This window comes from Pyrgilauda ruficollis, unplaced genomic scaffold (genome assembly GCF_017590135.1).
Source record: "Pyrgilauda ruficollis isolate IOZ18807 unplaced genomic scaffold, ASM1759013v1 scaffold48, whole genome shotgun sequence".
NCBI lineage: Eukaryota > Metazoa > Chordata > Aves > Passeriformes > Passeridae > Pyrgilauda > Pyrgilauda ruficollis.
Genome location: NW_024526377.1, coordinates 9,049,223 through 9,067,825, shown reverse-complemented (window position 1 = coordinate 9,067,825; position 18,603 = coordinate 9,049,223). Strand labels below are relative to the sequence as shown.

Below are 18,603 nucleotides of genomic sequence, written 5' to 3'. Positions count from 1 at the left end.
CCCTTTTCATGCAAGAACTGGAGACAGGCAGGACCAATGTACTCCAAACCACTCAGGAAAGACCTCAGGGCTGCCCAGAGGAGCAGCTCTTTTGTGCACTGCAGGCATCTTAATTTTTCTTTCAGCTCAACAGGTCCATCAGCAAAAAATGCCACAGCCTGGGGAGAAAAACTGAGGGGGAACCAGTGGTCAGCAAAGCCAATTCCCAAATATGCAGCAGGCAGGCAGAAAACTGGCTCCTACACTCTTCCTCCCCCATGCCTGACTCACCCAACAGGAGCCATGGCCATCATTTTAGGGCACCACTTGTCTTTCCCTGTCCCTCATCAAGCAGACGAATCACAGCTGGATCCCATCAGCAGAGGCCTCATATGGTGAGAGTCTGATCTCCCTCTTGCACAAACACACAGATGGGGAGCCTGTTCAGAGGGAGGGATACAAAATTATGGTGGCCTCCAGCCCTTGCAGTCCTCTGAGGACAGCAAGTGACAGTCCAGTGAGTCCTGGGAAGTGCCTGTGATCCTGAGCAGTTGGCAGAGGACACAGACTGTCCTGCAGAGCTGCTGACGTCAGGAAGGTACAGCTGTCTCTAGACCCTGCTGAGATGCCATCAAGAGAGCCAGCTGGACCATCTTTTGTGGCTCTCCACAGCCTCTGTTGCCCATGCTGGCAGTCAGGTAAAAAACTGTGGGGGTATTTAATATCACTGGGGGAGCAATACAAGCTCTCCTTCTCCAGGGATAAGTACTTCACATTTCTTTGTCTATTTGGTGTTTCTACCCCAGCGTTGCAGGAAAGGGACAAAGGTCATCCATTGAAACAGATTCTGCCTAAGAATTAAGAGAGAGCTCTGATCTTTTCCTCCAGTCCTTTCAGCTGCACCTTAAGCATAACCAGCATGAATGTCTCGGGGAGCAGATCCCAAAGCAGTCCCAGGATCTCCCAGATGTCCCAGCATGACACACCTGGATCACCAAAAGGACAGCAAAGAATGATCTCTCAATAGCCCAGCAGGTGAAGCCACATGTTTGGCTCTCTTTGGCTCCAAATAAGCAAGGGCCACAAACTAAAATCCAGGCTGGAGACAGATGCCAGCCTCAATCTTCAAGGTCTTTTCAACTGGACTTCCCTTGGATTCTACCAAAAGCACCAGAAAAACCCCGGATCTGCTTTCAGGATCTGCCCATTTGCCATGCTATCACTTCCACAAAGTACCAGCTCAGGAGCCACCAAAAAGGAGTGTGTCCCCACACATGTGTCACTTCTTTATGATAAGGAAGTGTGGTGGGGTTGAAGAACTGCTGACCTAGGTGGAAAGTTCCTACATATTTGGGGAGAGTCCTGTTGCCCGCATATTTCTCTCTAAATCAAAGATGACTCCTGGAAGGTGGTCCAGTGCAGAAATTTCTCCACGCCTGGTCCACCTGTGAGAACCTACATGGTTCTCTGGGTCAGTTCTGATTCACAGCATCTCATAATAGCCTTGGAGACCGTGGACGATCAAGATTTTAGGGCTCATGGGCGGTGCATACCATAGAGACATACATGAATGTTTTCCAGGACTTTTTAAGGCCTGAGGATATCCTAGGGTAGATTTACCAGAAGGAGGAACAGTTGGAAAGGGTAAAATGGGTATAAACTCTCCTCAATGCCATTAATTTTATCTGCCATGGCAAAGGATTACTCACCTGGCTAGCTCACATTGTTGCCTCTCCATCAAGCCTGCTGCTAAAAAGAGGTTTTCCAGATAGGACAGTGAAGATCCCACCCTTCAGTATCTTCCATGCAGTGAGAATCCCACTCTTTGGTGGCCTGCACACAGTCATGACCATGGGTAAAGACTCCTCAGTTTTCTGAACTGTTGTATCTATGTCAAACACCTTCTGGGGTAAGAATTCTCCTTTACTGCTGAAGAAAATAATTAATTTTTGAGGATCTGTTCAGTATAACAGAACATAAATTCAGCTTCCTAAAAAAACACAGACATGTTTGGACATTGGATTTAGGTCCTTGCAGAGCTGGTCAACAAAGATACCTTGAAAGCTGATCTGGCCATGTGCCTTGAGCCCATCTCAGCTCTGTTAAAGTTCATTATCCAGTACCCAATCTCAATCTCTTCTCCCACAGCAGGGGATCAAAGGATGCTCAGTTCTTCTTTTTGAATAGGACTGGAAGAGTACACCCTTCTCCTGACAAAAACAGGACACATCTCCCCAGAGGGATGTGTGGTATCAGCTTTCTCTCCACCTCCCTCAAGAGCTGTCTGGCTTCCTGCTTTTCTGCACTGTGCCACAGAAGACTTTTAACCAGAGCCCTATGCTATGTGGCAAGGTTAAGGGATTATTAGGAATTACCATGGGCTAGTAGCATCCTTCCCTGACCTCATTATTAGTCCTTCTACGTGCTGATTTTGACTGAGCCAATACCTTCTTCCACCTCCAATCTCACTCCAATATTTAATGCTATTGTATATTGAATGAACAAGCTTGAAAATTTTCCACTTAGTAAAGCTTTACTCTTTTTTTTTCTGCCTTTCTCTCCTCCCTGTGGGAGGGTGATAAATGACTGAAAATCAAGAGATGATAGAAGCTCTTCATTTATCAGCTATGGTTGCAACTCCTCCTGAAGCTGAGTGTGGGAACCGGGTCTGGGACAAAGCATGGCCCTGAGCCCGGATGTGCCTTCTCCACCTTAACAGCAGCATCTGCTTCCCAATATGGCATGTTCTGCACTATCTCAGGCACAACTTGAAACTTTGCAGCTGTTGCCACTCCGAGCCTAGCTCTAAATCCAGCAAGGAGGGAGAGGCTGGGATAGTGGGGGAGTGCAGGGCACTGATTATCCCATGCACAGGGATGGGAATGCAGCTCTCATGTATCACGTGGAAGCATAAAACCAAACCAGTCCTCATATAGGAAGGACCAGACATTCCCAGAGAAGGTGGACAGACTGCAGGTACCAACAGCTCATCCTGGAGAAAAGTCATCTCTTTTCTTACAGTCTCACATTTTTAACTTCAGGGAGTCATTCCCTAAATATAAAAATTTTGTTGACTGGCTAGGGGAAACTTAAGCATTGAGAATGATAGAATTATAGAATTCTAGAAAGGTCTGGGTTGGAAAAGACATTAAAGACCATCTAGTTCCAACCACCTGCCATGGCAGGGACACTTTACACCGTACCAGGTTGCTCCAAGTCCCATCCAGCCTGGCCTTGAAGTCTTCCAGGGATGGGGCAGCCACAGCTTCTCTGGGAAACCTGTTCTGGTGCCTCAATAAGGTCTAAGTTCACCCACCCTGCCCAACATTAGACCATGGGTTGGTTTCTTCTCTTTCTTTTTACCCCTGTTGAACTTCCAGGATGGAGGTAACTGAAGGCAAGATGATCATCCAGACAGGGCTCTTGAAGACTTTCCAATCACACTTGCTTCCCAAGCATAAGGAAGTGAGAAACTGCCCGAGCTAGAGGTCAGTTGTGGAATGCCTGGATCAGGTCCCCTGGATCAGGGGGCTCATAAAACCAAGGAGGATGTTCCTGAAACTGGGGGAACAGTCTGCTCCTCAATGTGCAGAAGCTCAAAATAGAAAATCAATAAAATAACCAGACAAAAAGGATCAGCTCAGTCTTCCTGGGAAAGATCCAAGGGTGAAAAAGTAATTCCAGAAAATGAGGTCAACCTTCTCTAATAACCATAGCTACTGTTTGTGCTCCAGTGAGACACGCATGTGTGGAGTTTACCTCTCCTCTATTTATGGATTTGGCCTCTTGACCTGGAATTCAATGCCTCTCAGTTGATCCTGTCGTGTTGTGACAGGCCATATCCTGCGTGTTTATTGCATTGGCACCAGTGTTGTCTTTATCTAAAGTGTGATGCAGGCCAAGGCTGATGCTAAAATCCAGCATCCATCCTCTCTGTATTTCTAAGCAACTAAATTTGATGTAAGCTCTCACTTTTTTTCTGCCTTTTCTCCCAGAGGAAATCTCTAATGCTACTGAAAAGCTCTTGGGGAGAACATCTTTGCAAACCCCAAAAAAAGATTGGGTTTTGGTATCAGTTTAGGAGCAAGAAGTGGAACTTGAGATGGAACTTGGGGGATTTTGAGTCCTTAGTGCATCACTCATCAGAGGTGTCTTGAAAGCTGCTCTAGCTGTGTGATTTGAACCCATCTCAAAAATGGGATAATTCATTATGCTTTGTACAATGCCAGTCTCTTCTCATGTAGACAAGGGTGTAGAGATACTTAAATCCCCACCTGACACCCACAATGACTCTACCTCCAGTAGGGAAGGGCTGTATGAGGATGGAGGAACATCTTGGAGGACTCCTTGGTGGACCTCAGACTCTCTATTGCCATCCATGCTCAGCCATTTCAGCCCTGGATAGATCTCATTATCTCCTCTCCCAAATGACTGCAGCAGTACTGCCAAAGTGTGCAGGGTCACCCTTTGGCTCCCTGGGCCAGGGGTCTTCTCAGGGTCTGGACAGCTGGGTTGACTCAAAGCACATCACAGGCTTTGGTTCAGCACCTTCCTGCAGCTGCCAGGGATGCTTCTCTCTAATCTCAGTTCACATCAGGAAGACGAGAAGAGGGGTAATTTCCTCATATCACACATAGTGGTGACATTGTGGTGGCCTTGAGCTGGCGAGTTCCCAGCAAAGAGATTTTGTTCCCACAGAGACACAAGAAAATTGACCTGGGGGCAGCAACATCAGTTTTAGTTTACTAGAGATGTTCAGGCATTAGCACCGTGAGTACGGCTGGAGCCCTCTTCAGCGTTTACAGCACTTCATAAATTTCAGAAGGATTTAGGGCAAGGAGCCAGATGTTTGGGGAGAAATTCTGAACACTACAGACAAGTGGAAATATTTTTTTTTTGGTAGTGTATATTTTTTCCCATTAGTTGCAAGGCTATATTTAGAAGGGGGGTGGGGAGGGGGAAGAGAGGGAGAGAACGCAAGAGACAGATTAGGCATTTCTTCATATTCTGTAGTCACTCCAGTTGTTCTGCTTGTAGGAACAGATGTCTCTTTCCTGGGCTGATAGCACTCAGGGCCAAAAGGAAATTTTCTTACCAGCAGCTCCTCTAACATAGAAGGGAGATCAGGCCAGAGGTAAGTCAGTCCTTCATGCAGGAATACACTGCAGGGACCATTGCAGGGAATGCTTTGGGATATTGGTCAGAGACAAAGAGGGGGGCCTGGGATGGGAGACAGTGGGGGGCCAGGAAGGATTTGCTGGATATTGGACTCCAAGTCCTGGCTCTTGCAACAGGGAGCCCTGGAAGAGGTGGGAGCGGAAAGGGTCCTGCACTGAGCACGTGGATGAGCAGCTTGGGAAGTATCTGGCTCTGTCCATGCAGCAGGTGTGGAAATCCCTTGGGAAGTGCCTGACTGAAAAAGCCAGGCTGTGCCAGCAGCTAGCAGGGACTGTAAAGAGCTTCTCCCTTGTGACTTTCTTGGGATTTGTGGCAGTGTAAGGATATTTGGTTGTTCTTCAAGGAGATGGAGGGTAATGGGAAGTGTGCAAAGTTGCAGGCTTTCCCTCCTTGAAAAGTACTGTGACAGCTCTTGTGGGGAGGGGGGTGATGTCATTTGTGCATGTGTAACCCCATGTGTAATGAAATTTTGGTGAAATGCATTCAGGAAGGTTTTGGAATCCAGGAGAAGAGATGGTGCACTGCCTGGAATGGGGCCAGCTGCAAGTGGGATGTTTTACCTGTTTGGCTATGCAGCAAGCTCAGCTCTAGGAGAGGTGCTGTCTTTCCTCTCTGAACCCACTTGCTGGGTTAGTAGAAGGAGAAAGCAGATCCTTTCCAAGGTCCTTAGCAGACCCCTGCAGAAATACTCCCTGATTTCTTTCATAGCAGCACGCTCACCAACATCACTGAGCTTTTCCAGGTTAACCTAGTGAATCCAAAATTTGCAGAACTCTGGAGGCACTGTGGGGTCTGCACAGCACTGTCATATGTGCCTTGCTAATGAAACCACAGAAACCAGCCACCCAAAGGGTTAAGGCATGGTTGTCCATCCTGGGATGCCTCAGAAACTCTCTGCTCTCTAACTGGGTCTCCCACCTCGCTGCATTCCCCGGGCCAAGACCACACATGACTCTGTGCCTCAGTTTCTCCTGCAGCCAAGAGAGCAGCACAGCTTGGAATGAGTGCTGGGAGGCAGAGCTGGTACACCTGACCCCTCTGCATCACCCGTTCATCCCTACCTGCACTGGTGCCCTGTGCTCCCTGGGGTGTGAGCACTGTTTCACCAGTCCTGCATTCACCGGCTGTGCAGGAGCCCAGGTATTTCCCAGCAGTAGAACTCTGCTGTTGTTCTTCTTTTACTGCCCTTCTCAGTTTATTTTCAAAAAGGACAGAGCAAGCAGGCAGCTGAAGACAGAAAGAGGAGAAAGTGCTCAAAGAGTGCTAAATTTGCAATTAAAAATTTCCTTCTTAAAAGCAAGAGCAGTACACAGGCCAGTTATTGTTTTTGTGCTTGCCTGTGAAGTTCCTGCATGTGCCTATATGGTAATTTTCACTGCACAGTTCTCCTTGCACACAGCCACAATAGCTGTTATTCCAAACTGACATTTCCAGCACTTTGTCTCAGGCACCCTGGAAATGCTCGATGGATTACTGTAATCCCTATAAAATCAAATGCATTTCTCTTTTACTGTTACAACCTCCCAAGAAGACAGGCTCAAATCCATCTTTACTGACTGGACCCATAAGAGCCCAAATCTTAATGTTTTGTTTAAGATGTAACTTTAAAAAAAAAAAAAAAAAAAAAAAAAGTTAATCATCTTGGAAAAAAATTCACTCAAAAATATGTGGTTTTCCCTCACGTATAATGGTCCACAAGGGACAGAGAGGGATACACTCAGGAAGTCATGCTCTGATTTCTCTGAAAGTAACAGAGCTGGAAACACACAGCACCTACTGCAGAGATGTCATTCCATGCTCCCTTATGACAGATGGCACTTGGTACGAGCCCTGACAGGGTATGAGATACTGGTCTTTTAAATGCTAGCAGCATGATTGATAGAGCATTCCCCAAGACACTCAGCATTTCTGTCACTCCAAGGCTAAGATCTGATAACACAGGAAAGAGGGACGTGAAAGATACAGTGGAATTGATAACGCATCGTAGACATCCAAATATTTTAGGAGGGACTTTTCTACATAGCGTGGTATAAACAAGCAAAAGAGGCAAACCCCTTTATTATTACCTTTCTCATAGGTGACCAGTACTAGCAAGCCTCATCAGAGATGTGCTGGGGGACTTCTAGGTGCCCACCACTGCTGAGTGGATATTTGTAGGTCTGGAGAGGCAAAGTATGTACAATCCCATTTCTCTTTTTGCTTGCACATGCACATCTGGGCTCCTTCTTTCAAACATTGAGGAATTGCTACTGCAAATGGCCATAGAGGAGGTATAAACTCATAAGAAATCTGCCAGTATGTGAATTGCCTCCTCTGTATATCTCTGGGAGCTTCATTTCAGTGTTTTCATGCATGCTCAGGACAAGGGCTGAGGGAGAACCATGCAGACCTTTCCAAGTTTTAAATAGATTGTCTCTGGGGTGTCCAGGACTGTGATCTGTCACCTGGTTTTAAGCAGCAGGTTCAAGCCTGGATGCAGAGAGTTGGCATTTGGTCCAAGACAAGTGGCATCAATCCCATCTGGGTCACTTTGCTCCGTGGAGAAGAGGAATGCACTTTGGAGAGCTGTGCTCTCCCTCATCTAACTGGCAGTGATCCCTCATGGCCTAGGGTGACCTGCTGGACTAAATCATTGCTTGGGCACCCACAGACTATTTCTTGTCACAAAATGAGCTAGGGATGTGGCTCCCTCACCTTTAGAGGATGAGATTTTGGCCTTGGGCCCATGGAGAGCACAGGATCCACCCGTGTGTACACACAGCATTGAGCTGGGTGTGGTGGGGGGAACTCAGATCACAACACAGAGCAATATCCATTCCCCATCCACAGCAGGGCCTCGGAGATGGAGGAGCACACAAAGGCAAACTGGGCATCTCAGGCAGGAGGCAAACAGCATATCAACAACATCAGCCCAACAACCAGCACTGCATCAGCCTTCACACATCCTCACTCTGTGATTCCTTACAGGTTTTGAAGGATTACCCCCTATGCCTGAGACTGGACATACAAGTTTCTCCCCTTGCCAGATGGGAAATCTGATTTTCATGGGCAACATTAGAGATTCAAAAGTCAGTTTGGGGGCGTTAATCTCTCTTGGCCTTGAGCGGAAGCTGTATGAGGAGCAGGTGAGGTCACTTGGTCTGTTCAGCCCGGAAAATATTGAGGGGAGGCCTCACTGAAGTTAAAACTTCTTTGTGAAAGGAGGGGCAGAGCACAGATCTCTTCTCTGTGGTGACCTGTGACAGGACCTGAGGTAATGGCCTGAAGTGGGGTCCAGGTAGGCTTAGACTGGATATTAGGAAAAGGTTCTTCACCCAGAGTGGGGGTTGGGCACTGGAACAGGCTCCCCAAGGAACTGGTCACAGCACCAAGCTTGACAGAGCTCAAGGAGTATTTGGACAACTCTCTTGGGCACATGCTGTGACTCTTGGGGATGGTCCTGTGCAGGGGCAGGAGTTTGATTCTGTGATCTTTGTGGGTCCCCTCCACCTCAGGATAGTCTGTGATTCTGTGATTCCAGACAAAAGCTGTAATTCAGCACATGACCATTCAAACCACCAGACAAAGTAGGACTTGCTGGCCATCACACTCTTATGACACGTGGGCAAGCAGACCATGGCTGAATAGTGCCAACACCCAGCAATTAGCCATCATCTGTCCCAGTCAGGCTGGTTCTCCCATGGTTTGGAATAAATCTGAAATTATTTCTCTTCAGGAAAACAGTGAGAAGCAAGCAATACTCTGTTTCACAGAAACCATCCAGCCCTGTTTACTGTGTTTCAATGCCAAAGCAATTGTGAATTTGCAGGGAGTAAGACCTAAATGAAAGGATGTGTAGTGGACAGTGTTAACAAATGACTTGCAGGTTCGCATTAGAGGAAACAAGGATCACTCTCAGCGCCTGTTTGTGTGGTTGTCAGCTCCGATTTCCTCCGTCCTCCTAATGTTTTTCAATCTGCTGCCTAATTTCAACTAGAATCTGGCAGAAGGGAAAGATCACCTCAATTTTCAGGAAATTAGGCAGCAAAGAAAGGAGAAAGTCAAACAATTGTCGGAGCCAAGGGAAGAGCTGGAATGTGAGTGCTCATTAAGGCAGCCAAGTGTCCACATGGGAAAAAGTTATAATAAGCATCTCAAGCAGGGCAAAGCATTCCCCCAGCCCTGAAAGCCACTGTGAGACATGAGACTGCAAGAAATCAGGTGTCATTTAATCTGACACTCATAAAACTATGTGTTTTGTGTCTCCAAAGTCCCTTTTATGTCCATGGCATTGGAGGGGAAGGAATAATCCAGCTCTGCTCTGGATTTAGCAATTTCTAACTGCAAATCCCCAGAAGGTGGGTGTTTCACACACTTGATTCAGTCACCCTCAGACCTGGAGGTTTAAATGACATCTCAGTGCTCAGGAATCAAGTGAGAGCAGAGATCTGATACCCACAAAAATGGGATCTTACCTGCCCTGAGAATAGCCCTATTTCTGCTTCAGAGTAGAATCTGTCTCCCACAGAATTCTCTCTCTTCTCACACCCCAAGCTGGTGGCCAGATGGGCACCAGCTTTTTCCTTTGAGCAGCTGGATTCATTCCTTTTCTCTTCCTTTCTCTGTTCCCCATGTCAGCAAACCCACCCTCCCAAGGCTGAGCACGAGACACGTAGAGCAAGTTCTAGCATGTATAGGGCAAGGTCGACATGCACAAAAACACCATATTTGGCCAGTTTGATCCAGAGTTGAGTGAGAGCTTGCCAGAAGGAGAATCATACAATTTAAATTGAAAGAGAGTGAGTTTAACCCTTCATTTATAAATATGATGATAAATCACCCAGGGAACTTTAAACACAGGAAGGCTGAAAAGCTAAACACACACTGCTGCCACCCCAGGCAGCAGAATAACACCAGCAGGCAGGACAGGGTGAGGGGAACAGGGAGGATGATAGAGGAGCCAGGTTGCCATATCAGATGTTCCAGTTCAGGACAGGGAGATGAGAAAAGCTGAAGCTGTTTATACTAAATTACACTTGTGCTTGTTAACGTCCTTTTCAACTTTCCGATCCTAGTGTGTGGCTCTGGTGTTCTCTGGGTCTGCACACAGAGATCCTTTCTGCACACCAATAAATAATCCTTTTGGCATGCAGTTAGGACAAAACTCAGTTGTCTGACCTGCCTTTTCTTTTGTATCTTATTACTTGAGTTGCTGAGCCAGATCCGAAAGTCCTCTGGGCTAAGGAATTGAACCCCATTAATTTCAGCAAGGTCAGGGTGAGGCTTAAGGCTGTCACCAGGCACAAGGTTGGGTGAAGTGGAATATGGGATGGCCAAGGATCTCCTCCTAGAGCAGACACAGCACTGAGCTGCCCATGGTAAGTTAACAAGCGTGATGCCAATCACTGAGTGAGTGAGGGAAGAGGCTGCAGGACCTGTTTTCAGCACAGTAACCATCTGTTTCCTATTTGGCCCAAGAATGATGGAACTGCTTGTGTCACACAACAGTGAGAAAGTATTTCAGAGCAAGTCCCCCTCTCCCAGTGCTGAGCAGGGACCTTTATCAGAATGAGGGAAAGCAGGTCAACCTCCATTCTCTGTCCCTCCCTTTATCCCATTTCTACCCAGATTCCTGCTGTACTTTTAAGGAAATGCTACCCAGTTTCCCAGCCAGACAGACAAAATCCAGCCTGAGAGGTATAATACAACAGCATAGGCCAACTGGCACGGTCAGACAGCACTCAAAAGGGTGCATGTTTACCCATCTTGGGCTTTGCAGACTGCCAGCTCCAAGAAATAGGGATTGCATGGAAATCTAGGGAGCTGAGAGCTCAGGAAGGTATGAAGTAGACTAAGCTCCAAGGCCTTTGAGGATTTTAGGAAGGGGGTTAACCCAAAGTCTATTTACTCTATAAGTAAAGGTGGTTCTTGCAGCTCTGCATGAGGTCATGCCATAGTCATGAGTAATAAATAGTGCATAACAGCAAAATAAAGGTTTGCAGAGGCTGCAAAGCTTCTCATTAATTTAGCCATGCTCCTCACTGACTTCCATATGCCGCCACGTCATGGTGATGAGTAGCTGAAATGACTCACTTTAATACCTGCATGAGTATGTCTGATGATAGAGAAAGAGACCTGGTTGAGATAGTATTTGGACTCGGAGAGGGGAAGAATTCAAAATCTTTGGAAATGTTTAGCTTTGCTCAGGCACAAGGTCAGGCTGCCTTTCTGTGCTGCAAAATGGGGCAATGTACCTTTCTCACAGGCTTGGAGTCCCACGATGGAAAAATCCTTAGAAACTGTAAACTGGGGGTTTGGTCCAGCTCCATCTCATTAAAAACATTCAGAGTTCTGTTGCTTGCTAGTCCAGTTCTCCAGCCTCTCTGCTTGTGAGCCATGAGATGAGAGCAGTCCCACAAAGAAAGGAAAAGGCCATTCACCCAAACATCCATCAGTAACAATTTGATTAGAGGAAGATTTTTCCCACCACAGCCGAAGAGGCAGCTTTTCCACAGACTGTCAGGGAGGAAATCTTCAGGATTAATTAAATTTGCTAGGACTTCTTTCATGTAATTGTTTGGATTTTGAGTTCAGATAGGGCAGAAATGGACTGGGAAAGCTTTAATGTAGCACTTCTTTGTATATTCAATTTGGCAAACACAATGTTACCTGTTGTTTTTCAGCAGTTTACAATATCTGGAGTTTATTTCCTTGCACATGGGGCTCAGTGGAAAAGGTGGCTATGTAAGCCAGGACATTGTATATGCTGATTATTTTAATTTTCAATTTGTCTGTAACACGTCCAACATCCCTCAAAAGCACTGTGAAGATGAGGAACATTTGAATGTATTTGAAATTGCTGATTTCATTGAGACAAGAAAGGCAAAATAAGATGAGTATCTTATTCAGGTGTTTGTGATAAGGGATCTCAGACTGAACAAAAATCTCCCACAGGAGGCAAGCTACTAACAAGAGGCAAAATCAGAGCAAACAGCCAGTGCCATTGAATTACAATGAGAAGACAAATGCACGTGCAGTTTTATAGAGTTTACTGCAAGCTCAGGGATGGGATGGGTGATTTTGTGTTCTCCCCTTGCTCAGGTATGTGTTTGAACACAGATATACAAGCTCACACTGCACTCCAGGGACATCAGTCTTTCTTTATTCCTTGGCTTCCACAGTGCTCCTCTTGATAGAATCTGCAAAGAGAAAGCTGGGAGCAGATCCAGGCATCTGCTCATTTCAGTTTGTTTTCATAATTAAAGAGTGAAACAAACAAACAGAGAAGATGGTGAGAATTTCAGAAAATCAGAAGAAAATGGGCCAAGGTTGTGCATCATCCCCATGCATCTTTCTCAGGTGCCAGACTTTGCAACGCCACTACCTTCAGCCTATTTTGGGGCAGTTTTTCCTGTTTTTCTCTGACAGTGTGCTTGGCACAAAATGTGAAGAGACAAGACTCTCCCTCAGGAGTCTGCAGGCTCAGTCAGACCCAAACAAAACATCATGAACATGTGTGCTACTTTGGCTGCCACCAGAGCTCAGTGCAGAGTGAGGTAATCTGGTCATTCCCAAAACAGATGATGTTCCAATGTCTGGTTTCTGCTGGAGATGGCCTAGAGGGAAAAGGTGACAGAAACTAGCATTGTTCTTCTCTGCCCAGTAGCTCTTTGGGGCATTACATGTGGCCTGACCCCAGGCTTCAGGATTTCAGTCCTGCAGTGTATTCTGGCACTAGGCTGGATCTCAGGAGGGCTTTATGTTTGAGCATCAGCCATTCCAATGGACAATTCAACTCCTTGGGCTTCAGTATCTACCCAAATAACAGAAATTGACATTTGATTAAAAATATCCTTCTGAGCTCAAGGACATTAAAAAACAGCTTTTTCCTTCAAACCAGTTCCACAGACTGAGGCAGGAAGAAACTAGAGCAAACCCAAGATTTCAGGCTAACAAACCCAAGATCCATCATGACGGCAAAGTCACTTCTCCAAGAACTTTCACAACTGGTCTTCTAAATTCTCAGTCCTAATCTCTGCTTTTTCTCAACAATTGTTCTGCTTCACTCTCACCTGGCTTGAATGAGCCAAGCAGAGTAATCACAACTAGGCTGTAGCATCCCATGAGGACTATTGATCTTGAATGTTAACTATTGGCCAAACACTGGTGGACACCATTAGGAGAATTGTATGCAGGAATGCAGAGAGACATGGTGGGCAGGCAGAAGAAGGCTTTGACACTCATGAGGCAGGCTCAGAGCTGCTGTGGTGTTCTCTGGACTCAGTTAGTACTGTCCCTGCAGAACATTTTCTTTTCACCAGCAGGGAATCTCCTCAGGACCTACTTTTCACTTTTGTCCTAAGTAGCTCCCTCCTCTATTTTGTACACAGCCACCAACAGCTTGAAGCACCTCACAGGTGATACGGCACCTTTGGTCCATCCTCCTGATCCCCATAAGCAGCAAAAAATTTTAGAGGAGGGGGAAAAAAATCTGCCAGAGGATGGGCTATGCTTGGGGGAACTGGACATCCAGACTCCCTCAGCAATTCCAGACTTCCACACTGAGATAGCCAGCCCAGGCACACTGCAGTTCTGTGAGCACTGGGAGCTGTGTTTTCAGCTCCTTGTCTCCCAGTCCTTCTGCATTTGGCTCATTAGCAGGGATTTCAAAACCTCATAAATCAACTATTTCAGCATCATTCTCTGCTGATCCAAGCTGATTTTTTTAACCTCAAAGCCCTGCCCAGCCACTTTGAGATATTCCAGACATTTTTCAACCATTTATTTTTATTGAAACCAGCCAAGTCTCTGTATATATTGGGTCTTTTTTTTTTTAATCTTTAATATACAAATCAGTTTAAAATAGTGTATAAGTCAGGAATGATTTGCAAATTAAACTGTCAAACCCTGGCAGGACTAGTGGCTTACACCCTTAGCTTGAAATCTTCTGGCAGCTGTTGCTGTGAACACAGATCTGTAGAAGATGCCACACAACCTGCTCCTGCTTTCTCAGAAAATTCAGCCTTTGATTTGAGGGAAATCTTACAGCTCTGAAAACACTGCTGCATGTAACTCTCTAATGGGATCACCTGCCCAAGGCAAGAGATATGACACACTTGTATCATACTTGTGCATACTTGCATCTGGAACTACTGGAAGACACTAATTATAAGCCCAGGTATTTTCCTTGCAATTATTGGTAATCCCATATTGGTAGATGGGGATCATCTACTCAGGATGTGCAAATATGCTGGTTAAAATGTTTTTAAGTGACAAGATTTTGAGCCCTAAGGAATGCTGATATATTTATCTCTATACATCTGTTCCTTTTCTTCCAGATTGTTGGAAGTCAATGACCATGCCGACCTCCTCCACCCAACTGCCAGCCCTTGACTCTATCAACTCCACCGACCCACCTGACTCCAACATCAACTTGTTCTCCAAGTTCATCCACTCAGACAAACAACTGTTCACAGATTTTTATAGCCTGTGGATTGTCCTGATGGTAGTCAACGCCATCATTTTCCTGGTGGGTGTTGTCCTGAACAGCTTGGCACTGTATGTCTTCTGCTTCCGCACCAAGACAAAAACCACCTCTGTTATTTACACCATCAACTTGATTGTAACTGATCTCCTGGTGGGCTTTTCCTTGCCTGTCCGAATCATCATGTTCTACAGCACAGGGGATTGCAAGAATTGTTCCTTGGTTCACATCTTTGGCTACTTTGTCAACATGTACTGCAGCATCCTCTTCTTGACGTGCATCTGCGTTGACCGCTACCTGGCAATAGTGCAGGTGGAAGCCTCACGTAAATGGAGGAACCCCACCTGTGCCAAGGGGATCTGCATCTTCATTTGGATCTTTGCCACTGTGGTGACTTTCTCCATCCTGACCATGGCGATACGGTTTGCCGAGTGCTGTCTCTCCAAGATCCTGGTCCTGATGGTCTGCGAGTACTTCTTCCCCCTCATCATAATCATCTTCTTCACCACCAGGATTATGTGTGCCCTGTCCAAGCCCAGCCTCATGCACCAGAGTCGGGAGAGGAGAATGAGGGCTGTGCAGCTCCTTATCACCGTCCTCATCATCTTCATGATCTGCTTCACTCCTTTCCATGTGCTACAGGTCACAATCTCCATCAACCCAGACATGCCCCACAACGTCAGCCTCCTCGTCTACCATGTGACAGTGACTCTGAGTAGCCTCAATAGCTGCATGGACCCCATTGTCTATTGCTTTGTCACCAATAACTTCCAGTCAACCATGAAAAACATCTTCAGGAAAACCGAGCCAGAGCAAACTAATGCAGACATCGTGGGTATGAACAAGAACTCCAAGGGCTCCAACGCAATCATCGCCTTCTCAAACACAATAGGAAGCCCGCTGAGTTTGCCATCACCAAGCAGTGTTCAGATATAACCCACATCTGATGGGACACATTGCAGTAAGCCAGTGCCATGATGCTGGAATATTGATAGGATGCACAACACTATAGTTTTTGAACTCTTTGTGTTTTAGGCTGAGGTTCAGACTGACAATGGTGGAATTTATTCCTCAAGAACATTGTGGTCTGTTTGGAAATGGAACCTACAATGCTGTTAGTACCATACAAAAGAGAGTCCATTAATTACTGTTCCCAGCAGGGAAGTTTTCTTTGTATTTTAATACAGACATTTTGCTAGCAACAAACTCTTTACTGTGGTCTTCTTTGCATGTTTGTCATCATAATGCAACACTTCTAGGATGACGTAGAAAGCAGGATAGCTCTGGTTTGTAATGAAAGATTTTGTGCCTATATGCTTAAGAATAAAGGACAAGAAGGAAGTTTCCAGAGCTATCCACTGCAAAGATTTTAGATGCCAATGGAATAGGAAAGAAAGTATTCCAGCCCACATGTCACTAGTGACTACTCATTTGTTCCTGAAAAAGTCTGAACCTTCTCAGGGAAGAGATGAAGTCCAGCAGTGAAGTCTCCTCTTGGCTATAAGAAAAAATATGTGTCAGTGTATATATTTTCATACACATTGTCTATGTTGGGGAGAGATTAAGGATATATTCCACCTGTGTTTGGATCACTAAATCCCCTGAACTGCAGATGAGTATACAAAAATCTTTGAAAATGAACATGAGTCCCAGCAAACTCGGCCGTTCTGCTCTGTCTCCCTGAGGAACAGCCAAGAGGAAAACCAGAACCAGATTATGATGCTATACTACTCTGGTTTGGTTTTTCTTCCTGGCATGTTGTAACATCAGGGCTTGCTGTCCTAATTCCCCCAGCACTCCATCCACTCAGTCATCCAAAAGCCAGTACTTCCAAGCACAGAAAATGAATGCATCTCAGGCATCTAGGTTGAAATCATTCACCCCAGGACAAACTCACTAGGATGTTTTAAAGAGCCATGTTTAAAGTCTCTTAAAGGCCTAAAGAGGCTAAGGATGCTGCAAAATTCTATCCCCAATGGTGGGGGAATGTTTTAGATGACATTATATCAATTAAACAATGTAAATGCAAAAAGAAGAAATTATCCTAGGAAAATTGCAAAACCTGTGGCATGAACAGCAATAACTGTTGTTGTTGCTCCACATTTCTCACTCACATCTATGGCCACTCCATCTGGAAGGCTACTATGAATTCATCAAATCTAGTGATCTGCTTTTCCTAGCACTCACTGGTGTCACCTGTCAGAAGAGCAGGCACTGGTCCAAGCTAGAGCATCCTGGAGTACTTGGCTTCCCTGAGATCTGACTGTGGTACAGCCATCTCCATTCCACAGGAACACAACATATATGCAACACATACATGTTTCACCTATCCTATTTCCCTGACCAACCCAGTGAGTATAAAATTCGAACCATCAATATCACTGCAATACGGGAAAGTGGGTGTTCCAGTACCTGTTCCAGTGGAGTCTGTAATTTGCCAGTAACTCCCATTGCCAGGCATGTGAGCTCTTTCCCAAGCAATGCAGCTGAGTCAGTGCCCTTCTGCTGGGACCTCTATTCCTTTGAAGAGGATTTTCCCTCCAGAGGTGGTGATGAGAGCCACCAACACTATGGCACTATCCCATGGGAGGTAAGACTGTTGTCCTGGTCATGGTTTCACTCCCCAGGGCCCCATTGTACCATGGCTTCCTTCTGCCTCATCTATTTCCTTATTCCTGTAAATCACTGATACAGGCAACTCACAGCCAACATCTGTCAAATGATGCATCAGCACACATGGATCAAGCTCTGACTTCTCAGCCAGGCTGGCCACTTCACATTTCTGACACCATTTTCCAACAGTCCCTCTCTTGGAGAAAGCAATTTTTTGCCTCAGAGGTCTGCACTTCCCTGCAAATTCCCCAAAACTCAAGCCCACCAACCCAGCACACATGCTCAGATCTTTCCATGCCTCCCAAGCTGCTTGTAATGAAAAAGTGTGTCATATATACAGAGCTGTTAACAGCACTGTTTTGCCAAGGCTACTCAGAGAAACAGTAGAAAATGTGCAGGCCCTGTGCATAGCTTATTTTAGCTTCTTTGTTCCAACAACCCACAGATTCACACCTCCCATTCTCTTGCTATCAACAGTATTTTTGCCATATACAGAAATGTCTTAACATCTTTATCAGTTCAGTTGTTCATTTGAGGTCAGTATAAAATCTCTAAGATGGTTTGCTTAGATTTTTTAAAGTTCCTAAACAATGTCTAAGTCAAAGCTCTGTCTGTCTGCTGTAAACTTCACTTGTGGTAGTCTGAATTGTCCTTACTGTCAGTGTATTATTCACTCCCCATAAAAGCCTTCTGAGACTGGATAATTCTCTTTATTTTTAATGCCTATTGCCTTATCCAGAGCTTTCAGTGGTTCTTCTTCATTTTATATCAGCTCCAAAATAGGGTCTGCTCCCTTATCAAAGACACAGTCTTTGAAAATTGGAAAGAGATAAATTTTTTCACAAACTAACCGACTTTTCTGTGACTTTTTGAGCTTTCTATTTAATCCATACTGTTTAACATCTCACTTTTCCTCAGGGTACAGTACTTGCTAAACTTCTGTCCTATTTAAAATCACCCATTTGTGCTCAGGGCACAAAGTTGAAAACCAGAACCAAAAACTCAGCTATCATCAGAAATATTTCCCCAAACAGCACAGTTATGGGGAGCATCTTCCACCTGCCAGCTTCCATTGCTGCTGAAGCATCCCTCATTCCTCTGTGTTTCTGGAGACTGGGGCAAGGTCTCTCACCCCCTGATCTGCACCATCCCTCTGCTCAGAGTATCTCCTTGGGTTGCCTCTTGTAAATCACCAACAGGGATTGGAATTGTCCTGTTCCTACTCCAACCTGCCCTTTCTCTAATAAGAACAGCCACAGGTGACAAAATAGGGATGCTTCCAAGGACAGTGTGAGAGATTCCATGCATCACTGAATACATGCAGAGACTGCCAAGGTAAAGCACACACACAAGTCAGCTTTTGCAGGGCA

The 18,603-nt window shown here is 45.6% G+C and overlaps 1 protein-coding gene across 1 annotated transcript; it reads left to right on the top strand.

Moving 5' to 3' along the window:
* The first annotated feature begins 5,009 nt into the window (after window positions 1-5,009).
* Window positions 5,010-15,936, top strand: GPR20 (G protein-coupled receptor 20). Its single transcript, XM_041479399.1, has 2 exons — window positions 5,010-5,113; window positions 14,475-15,936. Exon 2 carries the CDS (start codon window positions 14,489-14,491, stop codon window positions 15,554-15,556), a length of 1,068 nt encoding a protein of 355 aa, XP_041335333.1. The 5' UTR covers window positions 5,010-5,113; window positions 14,475-14,488; the 3' UTR covers window positions 15,557-15,936.
* The last annotated feature ends 2,667 nt before the right edge of the window (window positions 15,937-18,603 follow it).

What these genes read in the sequence shown, in the direction of transcription:
- GPR20 (XM_041479399.1), top strand. Translation starts at nt 14,489, where the DNA reads ATGACCATGCCGACCTCCTCCACCCAACTGCCAGCCCTTGACTCTATC.